Source organism: Culex pipiens, chromosome 2, assembly GCF_016801865.2.
Source record: "Culex pipiens pallens isolate TS chromosome 2, TS_CPP_V2, whole genome shotgun sequence".
Classification (NCBI taxonomy): domain Eukaryota; kingdom Metazoa; phylum Arthropoda; class Insecta; order Diptera; family Culicidae; genus Culex; species Culex pipiens.
In genome coordinates, this window is record NC_068938.1 from 33,232,697 (window position 1) to 33,246,055 (window position 13,359).

At 35.0% G+C, this 13,359-nt stretch overlaps 1 protein-coding gene across 2 annotated transcripts in view; it reads right to left on the reverse strand.

The window, feature by feature from the left end:
- Nucleotides 1-13,359, reverse strand: part of LOC120422038 (protein O-mannosyl-transferase TMTC2-like) — a 496,233-nt gene that overhangs the window by 303,452 nt on the left and 179,422 nt on the right. For both annotated transcript variants that reach the window (XM_052708782.1, XM_052708783.1), the window contains exon 4: nucleotides 10,152-10,704. In XM_052708782.1, coding sequence (XP_052564742.1) covers nucleotides 10,152-10,704 — 553 coding nt within the window. The remainder of the gene's footprint in view (nucleotides 1-10,151; nucleotides 10,705-13,359) is intronic.

Sequence of the window (13,359 nt, forward strand, 5' to 3'; positions counted from 1 at the left end):
AAAACTTATACAATCAATTGTGAACAATTCAATACAGCCCTTCGAAAATTTTGAACTATGGAACCACAGATCGTTAAAAAACAGGGAAAAATATTTTCAAGAAACACATTGATATTTTGCCAATTTTAGACTAAAGCAAAACTGGAATCATAAATAAATTATGTTGTGAAACTTTTGATTTCAAAGTTAATAAAGTTTGGCTCGAAAAAAAAAATTGTTTTGCTTTGCTCTTACTTCAAAAGTTCATACTAAATTTATGCTTAAAGAGGCCTTATCTAAGCAACAAGCAGTCCAATAAACGAAGCTTAGAATAGATAATTGTCAGATTTTTTAAAAGTTTTTTGAAATTATTTTTTTTTGGGTGGGTGCTTTTCTTTTGAAAATATCAATCTGAATTTTTAAATTTACAGTGCATTTCCAGATTTTTTTTAAAAGGACCTATATGCTTTTGTCTAACATACGTTAACAGGACCTTATCACAAAAAAACTCTGGATTTTATCAAAAAATTGAAGATCGTCTGAATTTTATATTTTGTAATGCATCTTAAAAAAAAAATTTTGGGGTGCTTAGGAAAAAACCAGAAAAATGAAAGGGGTCGTACCGCCCCACCGTCACGAAATATCGAAAAATGGACCTCAGATTCGTGATCAGGAACCAAAAAACCCCTTAGAGCAAAGTTTCACGCAAATCGAAGAGGGGTCGGGGCAACTTTTTTCGATTTCGTGTGAGTTGGTGGAGAATTACCCAAATAAAATTCTAACTTCAGCGATTTTGTTTAACTAAAATTTCTTACCAAATTCAACTTACAATTTAAATAACAAAATGATTAGATAATTGGTTGATATTTCACGATAATTTAAATCAAAATTGAGTGACCAAAAATGGTCCATTAACCCCATAATCTGCACACAACCAGCACGGGAAAGAGCAAACGTAGCATAACTGATATCGATGCAGCGCAGCTCCAGAACCAACAGCCAGTCATCACGTGAGATCAGTTTTGCGTTTTTCAACTCTTCAACCGAGAGTGCATCGGTGCGGCCTGTTGATGCCATTATTTGAGGATGATGCAGTTGAGCTAGAAGGAATAGATTTTGGTGCTTTTTGGTTGTTTAAAAAAAAAAAACATTTTAAAGTTGTCTGGTCAGAAAAATCCTATTTTTTACGAGAATAGTTTCACAAAAGTTCAAAATGCGTGAAAACTGAAAAAGTCAATTTTAATATTTTCTCTGTTCAAAAACCAACGCGGAAGTAGAGCGTCCAATTTCCCGTCCCGGGAAAAAAAATCCCGGGAATTCCCGGGATTTCCCGAAATTGTAAATTTCCCGGGAATTCCGAAATTCAAGCGGAAGTAAACATTTTCTTGAATTTTTGGAACTACTTTTTGAAAATGCTCTGAAAAAATAATAAATGAACAAACTCAACATGATTTTGTTCAACTAAATGTATTGTTTAATTTATCCATAATTAATCAGATTATCAAAAATTTTGATATCAGAATTATTTCTGACAATATTAATTTTTAAAGAAACTGGGAATAGACCTTGCTTAATGAGTGTTAAATTATTACAATTAGGTATTTTTTTAAAAGATTGATGCTATTTCATCAAAACAATGTTAACTCCTTACCTCCAAATTAAAATTGAGATTTTTTACGTTTTTGTTTATTATGATCAAATGAGATGAAAATCGTATTTGTGCAAAAAGAATTAATTCAATTGGTTATGGATTATGGAATTATGGAGCACTGGTGCAACTACAGGTGTTAGAGGGTTAAATGTGAAAAAATAGAAGACTTTTTATGGAATGATGTTAATTTATCGTATAATTTAAATCATGTTGCATAATAATACAAAAAAAAATCATTGAAAAATTACTTTCTATTGTTTGTTCTCAAAAAATGCAAAAATATATTCAAAGCTTGCTTCAAATATTTGAAAACATTGGGTTGTTTGGAGTAAAACCAACACTTAGAAGCTTTACCATTTGTTCAAGAGCTGAAACCAGTATTTGTCATGAAAAACATAATTTCTGCATTTTATGATTGTGGATTATGCAATTTTATGATTGTGGATTATGGATTAATTTTACTCAAAGTAAAAAATATTTCTCGTCAAAAAATACCAAAATACATTTTCTTGTAGTCGAATGATTTTTTTACATGCAGTCAAGCTGCTAATTTATCTTCACACTTATTTAAACCATTAATGTTGATGTCCTATACAATTTTGTTGCATAATATTAATTAAACCAAGATCATAACAATTTTCAATAAATTTAAAATTTCCCGGGAATTCCCGGGATTTCCCGGGAAACTGGCTGAAAATTTCCCGTTTCCCGGGAAATAAGTAACCCCGGGAAATTGGACGCTCTACGCGGAAGAGGAGTGTAGTGCACTAGAATCAAAAACCGTAACGTGTAGGTTGGGGAAAATTGCACAACAAAAAATAAACTGGCACTGAAAAATGCCTCACTGGCAGTAAAAGTGTATCCGAAGGATTTATGTGTTGATAGGAATGTTTTTCCACTATATTTATTTTGCCATTTTGTCCTGCGGCCCGCCAGCTGAGGTCCTCACGCAGGACCAGGGCTTTACGCGCGTGGGTTTGTTTTTGTACTAGAGTCGGTATCATGGACTGGATATGTTTCATGCGCCTTTGTGGTTGTTTCCAGTGGAATTTTCACAGGATAGTGAATTTTAGAAATAGTAAGTTCATATGGTGAGTGGAATTTTGAAAAAAAATTCTTGGCGAGTTTTAAGAAAAAGCTGAATTAAGACTATTTTACCATAATTCAAACTCGATTATCAAAACAAGGTGCATAAAATCTCCTCCAATCCATTTGGGAAAACCCACGTCAACAATTTTCAATCAACAGTCAATTTCAACTCATTTTCTGGTAAAAATCGATCTCTTCGACTTCATCAGATGAAAGCATTCGCCCAAAACATTCCTCAATGTTCATTCCAGCAGAATTTTCCTCAATTTAAAAGCTCACAGGAACTTATTTCTGCTTGTTGTAGGTGCTCTGACTACCAATGGTTCTTGCAATCAGAAGTAGAGCGTCCAATTTCCCGTCCCGGGAAAAAAATTCCCGGGAATTCCCGGGATTTCCCGAAAAAAAATATTTCCCGTTTCCCGGGAAATTTGTAAATTTCCCGGGAATTCCCGAAATTCAAGCGGAAGTATACATTTTCTTAACTTTTTGGTACATTTTTTTTAAACTTACAAAAAAATAATGAAAGAACTAAGAAAGAACTCAATTTTATTTCATTAAATTCAATTTACTGTTCTTATTGAACTTATCAGTTCGTCTGAAAATTCCATGTCAAGATTTATTTCAGATGGTATTAATTTCTGAAGCATTCACAACTGGGAATAGATCTTGTTTATTTGTTGGGCAACAAAAATTACGATATTATGGAATGAAAATAAACTATTATAATTTTGGTAAGCTTTTTAAACGAAAATTGTTGTTATATTATTTGAAAATAAGGTACCTCTTCCCGCCAAGATCAAAATTGAGTTGTTTTTACGTTATGTTTACCATGACCAAATTGGAAGAAAATTGAAATTGGTACCGTAAAACGGGGTGACTTTGATAGCCGGGGTGACTTTGATAGGTTTGCGATTTTTCCGCAAAATGAAGAGTACAATTAAAATACTTACGGAATGGTTTAGAATCATACTGACCGTGGTAGAGACGTGTTCAAAGTACCTCAAAAAGAACTTTTCATAAAATTTTGAAATATTTGAAAAGTTAGTTAACTATAGTTAAGAAAATGTTGATGAATGACATTATTTTAAACTTCTCAAAGTGTCATAATTTTCTCAATGATCATGATTTTGAATCGGAAAACGGAATGCATTTTCGGATTCTTTGGACAATTTTCCACTAGGAGAAGGTTGAATAAGTTTGTAAATAATAAATAATATGTGTTTTTGAAACACAATTAAAAAAAATCTCCAAATTTATAGGCAATTTTAGTTGAACAAATTTCATGTCAAATGTGAAAACTTGTGATTCGTGCTTCGAATTCAGTATAAAATGCAATATAAATCGATAATTTTATAAATAAAACTAGTTTTAACAAATTTCCGGCAAAATTCCAACATTTTAGCAATTTTACCTAAAATTTATATGTATTTTGTTAAAAAGCTTATAAACTTAGTTAACTAAATATAAACATTGATTTTTTTTTCTTCAAAACTATATCAGCTACTTTAGTGATAGTACATTTAACGTACAAATAAAGTTTGAACATCTTAAAATTGATTTTAACAAGAATAACTATGACTATCAAAGTCACCCCGGAATTTAAACTACGAATTTTTAACGTAACTATTTTTCCAAACACTATTGAAAAAACTTTTTATCCAAAATAGTGCATGGACCTTGTGTGGCCTGCCCCAGTACATGCTTTAAAAATAATAATCTTGAGAAAAACCTTACCTGTTGGAAAATATTCCAAAAACAAATTGAAATCCTATCAAAGTCACCCCGGTTTACGGTATAATTAAATGTTAATGTGCTTAAAAGTGTTCGGGAAATTACAGTTAAAAGTTTAAAATTTATAGAGCACTAGAGCTACCAAGGACGTAAGAGGTTTAAATATGAAACCACTGAACTACCTTTTTTGCTATGATAATTCTTTTAACCGTAGTCATTTTTAAGGCCGAATAACTAAAAAATCATTAAAAGACTACACCGTATTACATAAAAGTTGCCCATAAAATGCAAACATATATCAAATACTCGTTCCAAACATTTGAAAACTTTGAGTTGTGATTACATAAAAATGGTATTTCAAGTGAATAGCACATTTTTAAGGTAAATTCAATGCTTATCTATTTATTCATGAGCTCAAACCAGTAAGATTTGTTCTGGATAAAAAATTTGCCATGAAAAACATATTTTATATATATTTTTTTTAATTTCAATGTTTTGCCATGAAAAACATATTTGATGCATGGTTTTATTTAAATTTCAACTAAATTATCAATATTATTCTTTATCATATTCTCTCAAACTGGTCACAGAGACGTATTCAAAAGCAATTTTATCGTTTTGGAGCATGGATTCATTTTACTCACTTTCCAAACACTGTGATTAAAAAAATAATACCTAGCTACTTCTTATCAAAACAAAATACTAATCATTATTTTTTGATATTTTGAACGAATTGAAAGACAGCTTATATATTTAGAAAATTTATATATTTTCTTGAAGTTGTATGTTTTTTTACAAGCAGCCAAGGCATTAATTGAACCAAACTCTTATTTTGATCATTATTGTAACCATTCTAAACAATTTTGTTGCAAAATATTAATTAAAACCAGGATCAGAACAATTTTCAATAAATTTCAAATTTCCCGGGAATTCCCGGGATTTCCCGGGAAATTTGTTGAAAATTTCCCGTTTCCCGGGAATTTTGTAACCCCGGGAAATTGGACGCTCTAATCAGAAGCCCTAGAAGAATTCCATTAGGCTGGTGAACGTAGTCGCTTGGGAAACGTTCTGTGTTACTTCTGTAACATTGACTCTGGTTATTGTGCTACACATTTGAACTATTTTTTTGTTTTAAAATGATTTGAAGCACAACAGTATTCTTGATTTGATGTCAAACTCACAGTTTATCTTCCATAAATATGGCTTCACCAGTTCCAGCCCATTATCTACATCTTAGTTCCGTTAATCCTGTTACAATTTTCTTCCGCCATAAAATTCCGTGATTTACTAAGACCGGTTGACTACCCCTCTGCTGGCAAAAGGAAGCTGCAACCATTGACACAGAAGGAGCGCAGCAAATTATTTACGATCAACGCGTTTACAAATACTTCTGCTTGAGCAAACTTGCAACGGCTGTGGTTCCCAACTTTCGCTGGCACTGGCACTAAGCTGGCACGTAGGTACGCTAGCTTTATAATAACAATGTTGCACAACTTTTGCAGTCGCGCCAGGGAGAGAGGGCAGACTACACCAGAAGATAAAGCACAAACTCTTGTGCCCGTGATGGGATGAGAGATTGCAACACTGCTGCCGTGCCAAGCGGCGGAAAAACACACCGGAGAATACCGGAGCTTCCGGTTCGCCCGGGCGCGGGGCAGCACACAGATGTGGCCGCGGTGTCCCCGCTTCCGGGTGGGCTTTGCAAGCGCGTGGGATGAGCGGACCACGAGGCACCGTGCGATGGGGGTGATCTTTTCAGGTGTTTTTGTTTTGCGATTTGAGGCGTCAAACCCAAACATCTTTTAAATTTATATCATCATGATGGTAAACAAATTAATTTCATGTTCGAAAAATGAATAAAATAAATCAAAAACGTATCACAAGTTTAAATAATCTGACTATGAGCTCAAAACAACGTTATTTAAATGGAATTAAAAGTTATCTAGAGTTTGTTTGAAAAGGTCCAATAAGCTATTTTTATATATGTTTATAGGACCTAATAAAAAAAAGTCAAGTTATGTTTCCAAAGAAAACCTTTGAATTTTTTTGTATTTAATTTTGTTTAAAAATTCAAATGACCATGATTTGGTCTTTGAATGTTTTACGACGTTCTTCGCTTGTATTGAGTTGTTATTTTTCCATTTTTATTATTTTTAAAGGCTTTTATTGAACGAATTACTTTATTTCTCTTGTGTTATGTTTATCTTTATTAATTTTATTTTTTGCACCATGACCACTGCGAATTTATTAAAAAAATCTTTCAAAATAATAATTAGGCCGATGCAATTATTTTTCATAGTTTTTAACTATCGGCCCTGGCCAAGGTCTAGGAGAGGGCAATAAAAATTAAAATTGATATTACCAGTAAGAAATTCAACATTTCAATGAAAAACGAATTGGAAAATACATTATACACTAGTACAGTTGGTTTGCAAAGATTAGAAAAAATACTCTTTTTGTGAAAAAAAAAAATAAAATACTTTTCGCGGCGCTGCACATCGAAAATTCACTAAAATTGAAAATCTTTTTAAAACAAACTAAAACATGCTAAAATCTAATCTAATCTAAGCTAATCTAATCAGAACCTAGCGCAGCCAATCTTTCGAAGGGATCCTGGAGAGTGCCTTAGGTTAGATGACGCCTAGCACTCTTCTTGTCATTTATTAACATTTGTAGTGCGCCATTGCATTAGAATGCATTGAAACATCACAAGCGTTAAAGCGGCCAGGCCTACTGCGTAAAGCCGTATCGCAGAGATGACTCGTAATTGGGTTGAGTTTGAGCACTGAGTGTTCGAACAACAACACACAATTCTGAATCGACAGGGGAGGAAGAAGCGTGGGGACACACCACCATACGCTCCGAGATTTGGTTGTATTCGTTGGGAGCACCATGCTAAGAAGGTTTGGTACTCCGGGACCCTCTGGGATGGGACATTGTATTTCCACGAATGCCCTGGACACTATTTGCCGTGGTTATAGCGCCACAACTCGCTCTCTGTAACAGTAGTCCTAATTCCAGTCCACGCTCACCAAGTCGTCATGGCCTAGTGGTTAGCATTTTTGCTTACCAATCCAAAGGACGGAGGATCGAACCCCGCTTCGAGCGACTTTGATTTTTCGTTCATATTCATCATTTCAAATTTATGTGTTCTTAACTTTCTCGTAGGGAGCAGATGGGCATCGAACCCAGAACCATTCGCTTATAAAGCGAACACCGTAACCAGTCAGCCACGGCCGCTCCAAAACTAAAACATGCTAAAATGAGTAAAAACACAGGGGATTTAAAATTGTATTCAGCTTATTGCAATCAAAATTTTTAAGTATTATGAAAAAATATTTTTTACTCCGTTATTTTTAAGGCCAATTTTGAAGGGGGAGATACAAACTTTGAAAAGTATTTGCAACAGCCTTATTAACTAAAATAGTTTATTTTTACTGAAACACTTGTGTATTTCATTGCACACTTTCCAGAATACTAAGTCGAGCAATTATTTATTCATTGCAAATCAAATGTAGACTTGAAATATTTTAAGAATCTTAAATTTCTACACACAATTCAGTAAAAGCTAAGGAAAAAATATTCTTATAAATACATTCATAGATATTCCGCAAATTATTAATAGTACCATGACGTTATGATTTAGAAAGCATTTAATTTTTTTTATAGAAAAAAAAATGGAAAATCAAAATTAAAATTTGAAATTATTATTTTTTTGCTCAGCCCTTTTCCCCTGAAAACTTTACCAGTTTATAATTTTCTTGTAGTTTTTGTTTTTAATTGGACATAAAAGGCTTATTTTCTTACCTACATTGATTTTCTTTTCCCTATTAATAATTTTTATTTATTTTTGATTATCATTTTTAAATTTTTTAGTGTGTTTCAAATTTTTAGATAAAAACTTAAACCATTAAATATAAGTCGCAATATAAGTGAGACAGATCTAAAAAAACGTCATACTTAGGCCGTTGCAAATATTTTTTGAAGTTTATGTCCCCCGGCTCTGACCAAAGTCGTGGGGGGGGGGGGGCAAAAAAAAATAAAAAAAATATAAAAATTGAAATTACAAGCCTAGGTTTCAACATTTGGATGAAAAAAGTGTTTTAAAATTCCAATCATTAGTTTTGAAAAAATCGAGGTATTGACGGATTTTTTTTTTCGCAAAAAAAAACTTTTCGTGGGACTGTACATTGGTATTTCATGAAAATAAGAAATGTTTTCAAAGAAGTTCAAACATGCTAAATATGATTATGAGTGCGGGAAAATGCATTTTAACTGGTTTTCAGTTGATTAAACTTTAATTTTCATTAAAATATTGAAGTTTTTGGAAAAAATAAAATTTTTGCCCCCTTATTATTCAGGCCAACTTTGAAGCAGGGGGGCGACATAAACTTTGAAAAATATTTGCAAAGGCCTTATTTTGACAAAAAAAAGTTGGAAATATCTTTCTCTTTCGTTTTTGAATTTTAATTTCCAATGCTTTTTGAATATTAAAAATCGGTTGAAAATTGGATTTTTGACGAAGTTTTAAGATAAAAACCCTTTTAAAGATGTGTAGTAGAAGATTTATAATCAACTTATTTAAAATTGGAAACAAATAATAGGCTTTTGGCTGAAAAAAAGGCAATTAAAAATATTTGTAAAATTCAGATTTAGATCACATTATATTAAAAAATAAGGCATGGTTTTAAAACATTTTTATTTATTGGAAATTCCATTTCAGAATTCAACAAAAGGGAAAAAACATAATTAAAAAAACGCTATCAGTAAAGATTCTGTAACATTATTTGTTTATTTTATACTTTGTCACGCTATGTTATTTTAACAGATTTTTTAAAAGAATTCTGTAAGATTTTTTGACATTTCAACTGAATTTTTTTTTATATATTTTGATGGATAGTTAACATATTCGATTTGTTCATAATTACCTGATTTCGGTAAAACACGTTTTTCAATTTTCTTTAAAAAAAAGATCAAACTATTTGTTTCAAGAGATGTTTCAATATCTTTATGATTATAGGCTGAATTTCACAGCATTCGTAATTCTTTTGCATAATATTTCACTACAATTTTACGCCATTTTAAATATTTTCATTTTTAATTTGAATTGAGACTTAAAATATTTTGAGAATTTTGATTTTTCAGGGCATTTGTTGCATAATTTGTTTATCAAGTGATAGAAATTTTGATTTTATCTGATTGGAGTCAGTCACTTATTTTTATTCCTCTTAGGATTACGCCAACTCGATTTTTGTTTTAAAAATGTTTTTTTTTTATATTTGGTCCGTCTTGTCTTGACTCTGTTAATGACGAGTGGCAATGTTTGTTTTATTTGCTTTAAATCTATAATGAAATCCAATTTAAATATCGTTACTGGTGTGGATAATGGAGGTGATAGGGGTGTGGAGTAATTACAGTGCTATAAATGTTTTTTTAAACCTCATGATTTTGTTGGTTTTCTTTTTTTTTATATGTTTGTTTAAAGTAATTGTACGAGTTTTTATATTCTAAAAAATCAACATTTACGCCAAGATACAAATCACCTGCCAACCTACGGTTCGAAAGGTGGTAAGTATAAATAAAGCAAAAATATTTAAAATTAAATGTGTTACGATTCCCAACTGCATTGTGTTCGTGGCTGCAACTACTCGTTGGATGGAGCAGGAGCATAGAGTTTTCTCAAGCCCAGGCGACGACCTACCTTATCTCTGCAGCCGGCGTATCCTTTTATGATGTCATAAATCGCGCACACCACTAAAGCTGTCACGGCCGTTTCTTTGCACAGGACGGCGGCGGCCGCGGCCAGCACCGTCAGTCCGAGGGCCGGCCAGTGGCGCAGATCGGTCTGGTGGCGCCACTGGATGTGCCGGATGTACGCCAGCACCGCCAGCAGGTAGAAAACGCACGCGGTCAGGTCTGCCCGGCCAACGACTCCCGCAACGGCCTCCGTGTGAACGGGGTGGGCGGCGAAGAGGAGACCCGCGATGGCCGCCCCCGTCCGGGACGGGATCAGGTGGCGCCCGAGGCGCAGAACCAGGGCCGTGGCCAGGCAGTGCAGCAGCACGTTGCCCAGGTGATAGCCGAGCGGTTTGAACCCGTCCAGCAGGTGGTTCAGCTTGAAGCTGGCCACGGCCAGGGGGCGGTACGAGCCGTGGGACCCCGAGTCGGTCAGCGGCGTGCCCCAGAAGTCGTTCTGCAGCATCTGGTACCAGCCCGTCGAGCTCAGCACGTCCGGGTTGCCCAGGATGGCGCGTCTGCGGATGGGAAAGGAGAAAAGCATGGTATTAGAATTAGATTTTCTGTTTTGATTTTTGAACTAAGGTTTTCCGTATAAATATTCGAATATACAAGTGTCATGATACCCAAAAATAAACAGTACTCCAAAATAATCCACAAAGTTATGTAACACACTTTTACCGCAGAGCCATCCTTTTATCCCATCTACGTCACCGAGACCCACTAAACCGCAAAGTTTAAATTCAAATGAAATCTCTCCACATGACTACTGATTACCTTACCCAGCTCGTGCTAAATAATTGCCCATAACAATCCAATTTCGCCACCACCCACTGCGTTGTCTCAATTTACCCCCTCCTCCTTTCCTCTTGCTCCACAAAACTTTCCCCGAGGCTGCTTCCCAAAATCACAAATATTGTCACACGACAGCCAGTCACTTGCACGTGTGTGTGTGTGTGTGATTTTGTGTGGTTGTGTGTAACTTTGTGTGTGCAATTTTCATTTTCTCCTTCACGCCATGAATTACCACAGCCACTCTCTCTCACACACACACTTTGTTCTCAACGTCGACGTCGCGCGCGTATAACGAGCTCAGACGCCTCAGACGACACCAAACCCCCCTCCCTTCCTCTTAAGCCAGCCACCCATCGCCACACACCTTTGAATAAAGGAAAACTTCAATGCAGATAACACACTATGTTGCCACAACCACACACAAACTCACACACATCTCACACAAGTGTGGAATATAATCTAGTGTCGTCGCTCGTTTCCAACTCCTGTTTCAACATCACACACACAAAGACACACACACACAACATAGCGACTTCAGCCGCCCGGAGCCGGAGTTGATTCAAACTTAATGAGAAAATAATTGTATCAAATATGCACATGGATTTATATTTATGGTTTTAATTTATAAACGTCCTATGACCCCCCTGCCGGTTCGCCAGTCGTCTCTGGTTGACGCCATCTGGGAGCCGTTGTGGGAGGCCGGTTTTCCAACTTTCTTGCGGCAGCTGGATGGTGGGCCACGAACAGGTCAAGCTTGATAATCTGGTATTTATTGAAGGGCTTTCTTCAACTAGACTTTTCATCAAGAAGTCCATTTCTTAGCATCACAGCTTGGGTGGCACATCGGCGATTTCAAGTTTGTTTTAAAAAAGATTGTATTATTTCTACTACTTGTTCAGCATTTTACTAAGCTTGCCTTCAAATTATCAAATTCGTCCTGCTATTCGTTCTTCGGGAGAATGCATCAATGGTGGAAAACGGGGTTGACCAAATGGTGGAAATCCTCCTCCCCCTCCCGGACACAGCAGTTCGCGATTAGTTTAAGCCACGGTCTGCGGGAAATTATGGAACGGGGGTCAATTGGAGCGGTGGGAAAGCTATTCTCTAGCAATTGTATAAATAAATATGTATGAGAGCGTCTCTGTTGCTGCTGCTGATTCCGATGCTGGCCGGCCGGCCGATGCCGATTTGGCTCCTTCCGCTCTCCGAATGTCATATAATAATAAGCATTTTCCCGGCGAAAAGGCCACGGTTGCCAGTTGGTTTGATTTGTTTTGACTATAAATTAATTAATTTTTTATTAAATTTTGTTGAAAATTTCATAACATCATTTCATAATTTTAGACGTCAAGCTTATAAAAAATCAACTTTGCTGGCAACCCTGGCACCGGCAAATTCCAGCTCAACCACAGCTGCAGTCAATGAATGGACCAGAGCGCTGCTAAGCCATAAACTGCTAAACAATTCAGAGCAAATCCAACAGACACCGAGAATGTGTGACATTATGTATAAGTCCCCTACCCCATTGGGATCTGTGTTTGTGTGAATGTGTAAGTGGCGTGCATAAGTGTGCAAACTCGATTAATGCTGCATATCGTTTGAATAATTTAAGTGATTTTAATTTACCAAGCTGATCCAAATGGTGTAATAAAGTGGGTTATTCTCCGCCAACTCACAAAGCAGTTGCCCCAACTCCTCTGCGATTTGTGTGAAACTTTGCCCTAAGGGGTAATTTTTGTTCCTGATCACGAATCCGAGCTCCATGATGATGATGCGGTTTTTGTTGTTTTTTGTAACACTTCTTAAAATTAAATGTTCTTTCACCTGGAAGGGTTTTTCAAACTTTCATTTTTTTCTTCAATGAAATTTAGTTTAAAACATGGCAAAATAAATGAGAGTGCAGTAAAAATGTCTCATATTGAATAATTAAAGGCAAAGATTCGTTAAATTATCATACAACGGATTGAAGATTCATTAATTGTGACCAAATTTGACTAATATTGATCGGCTTTAAGAAATCTTTACCAATAAGGAAAAACTATCTGGTTTACCTTATTTAACTAAATCAAATTGAAATTACTTTCTTTGTTTTTCATATGTCATTAAGGAAAAAATATGAAAGACCTTTGAAGTGAGATAGCAGTATTGACAAATCTGGCAACCTTTTCGTTACATTTCTGAACTTAAAAATAATCATCGATTTTACGGATATTTTTCTCTATATATTTTAAATGCCTATTCAATAGAGTGATAATAAAAAAATCGACATCAGGGATACCCCCTTATTCGATTTCTTAGGCTTAACTGTGAAAATTTTGAGCGAAATCGGTTAAGGTTTAACCCTCTACTGCCCAATTTTTTTTTTCGAAAATTTTTAT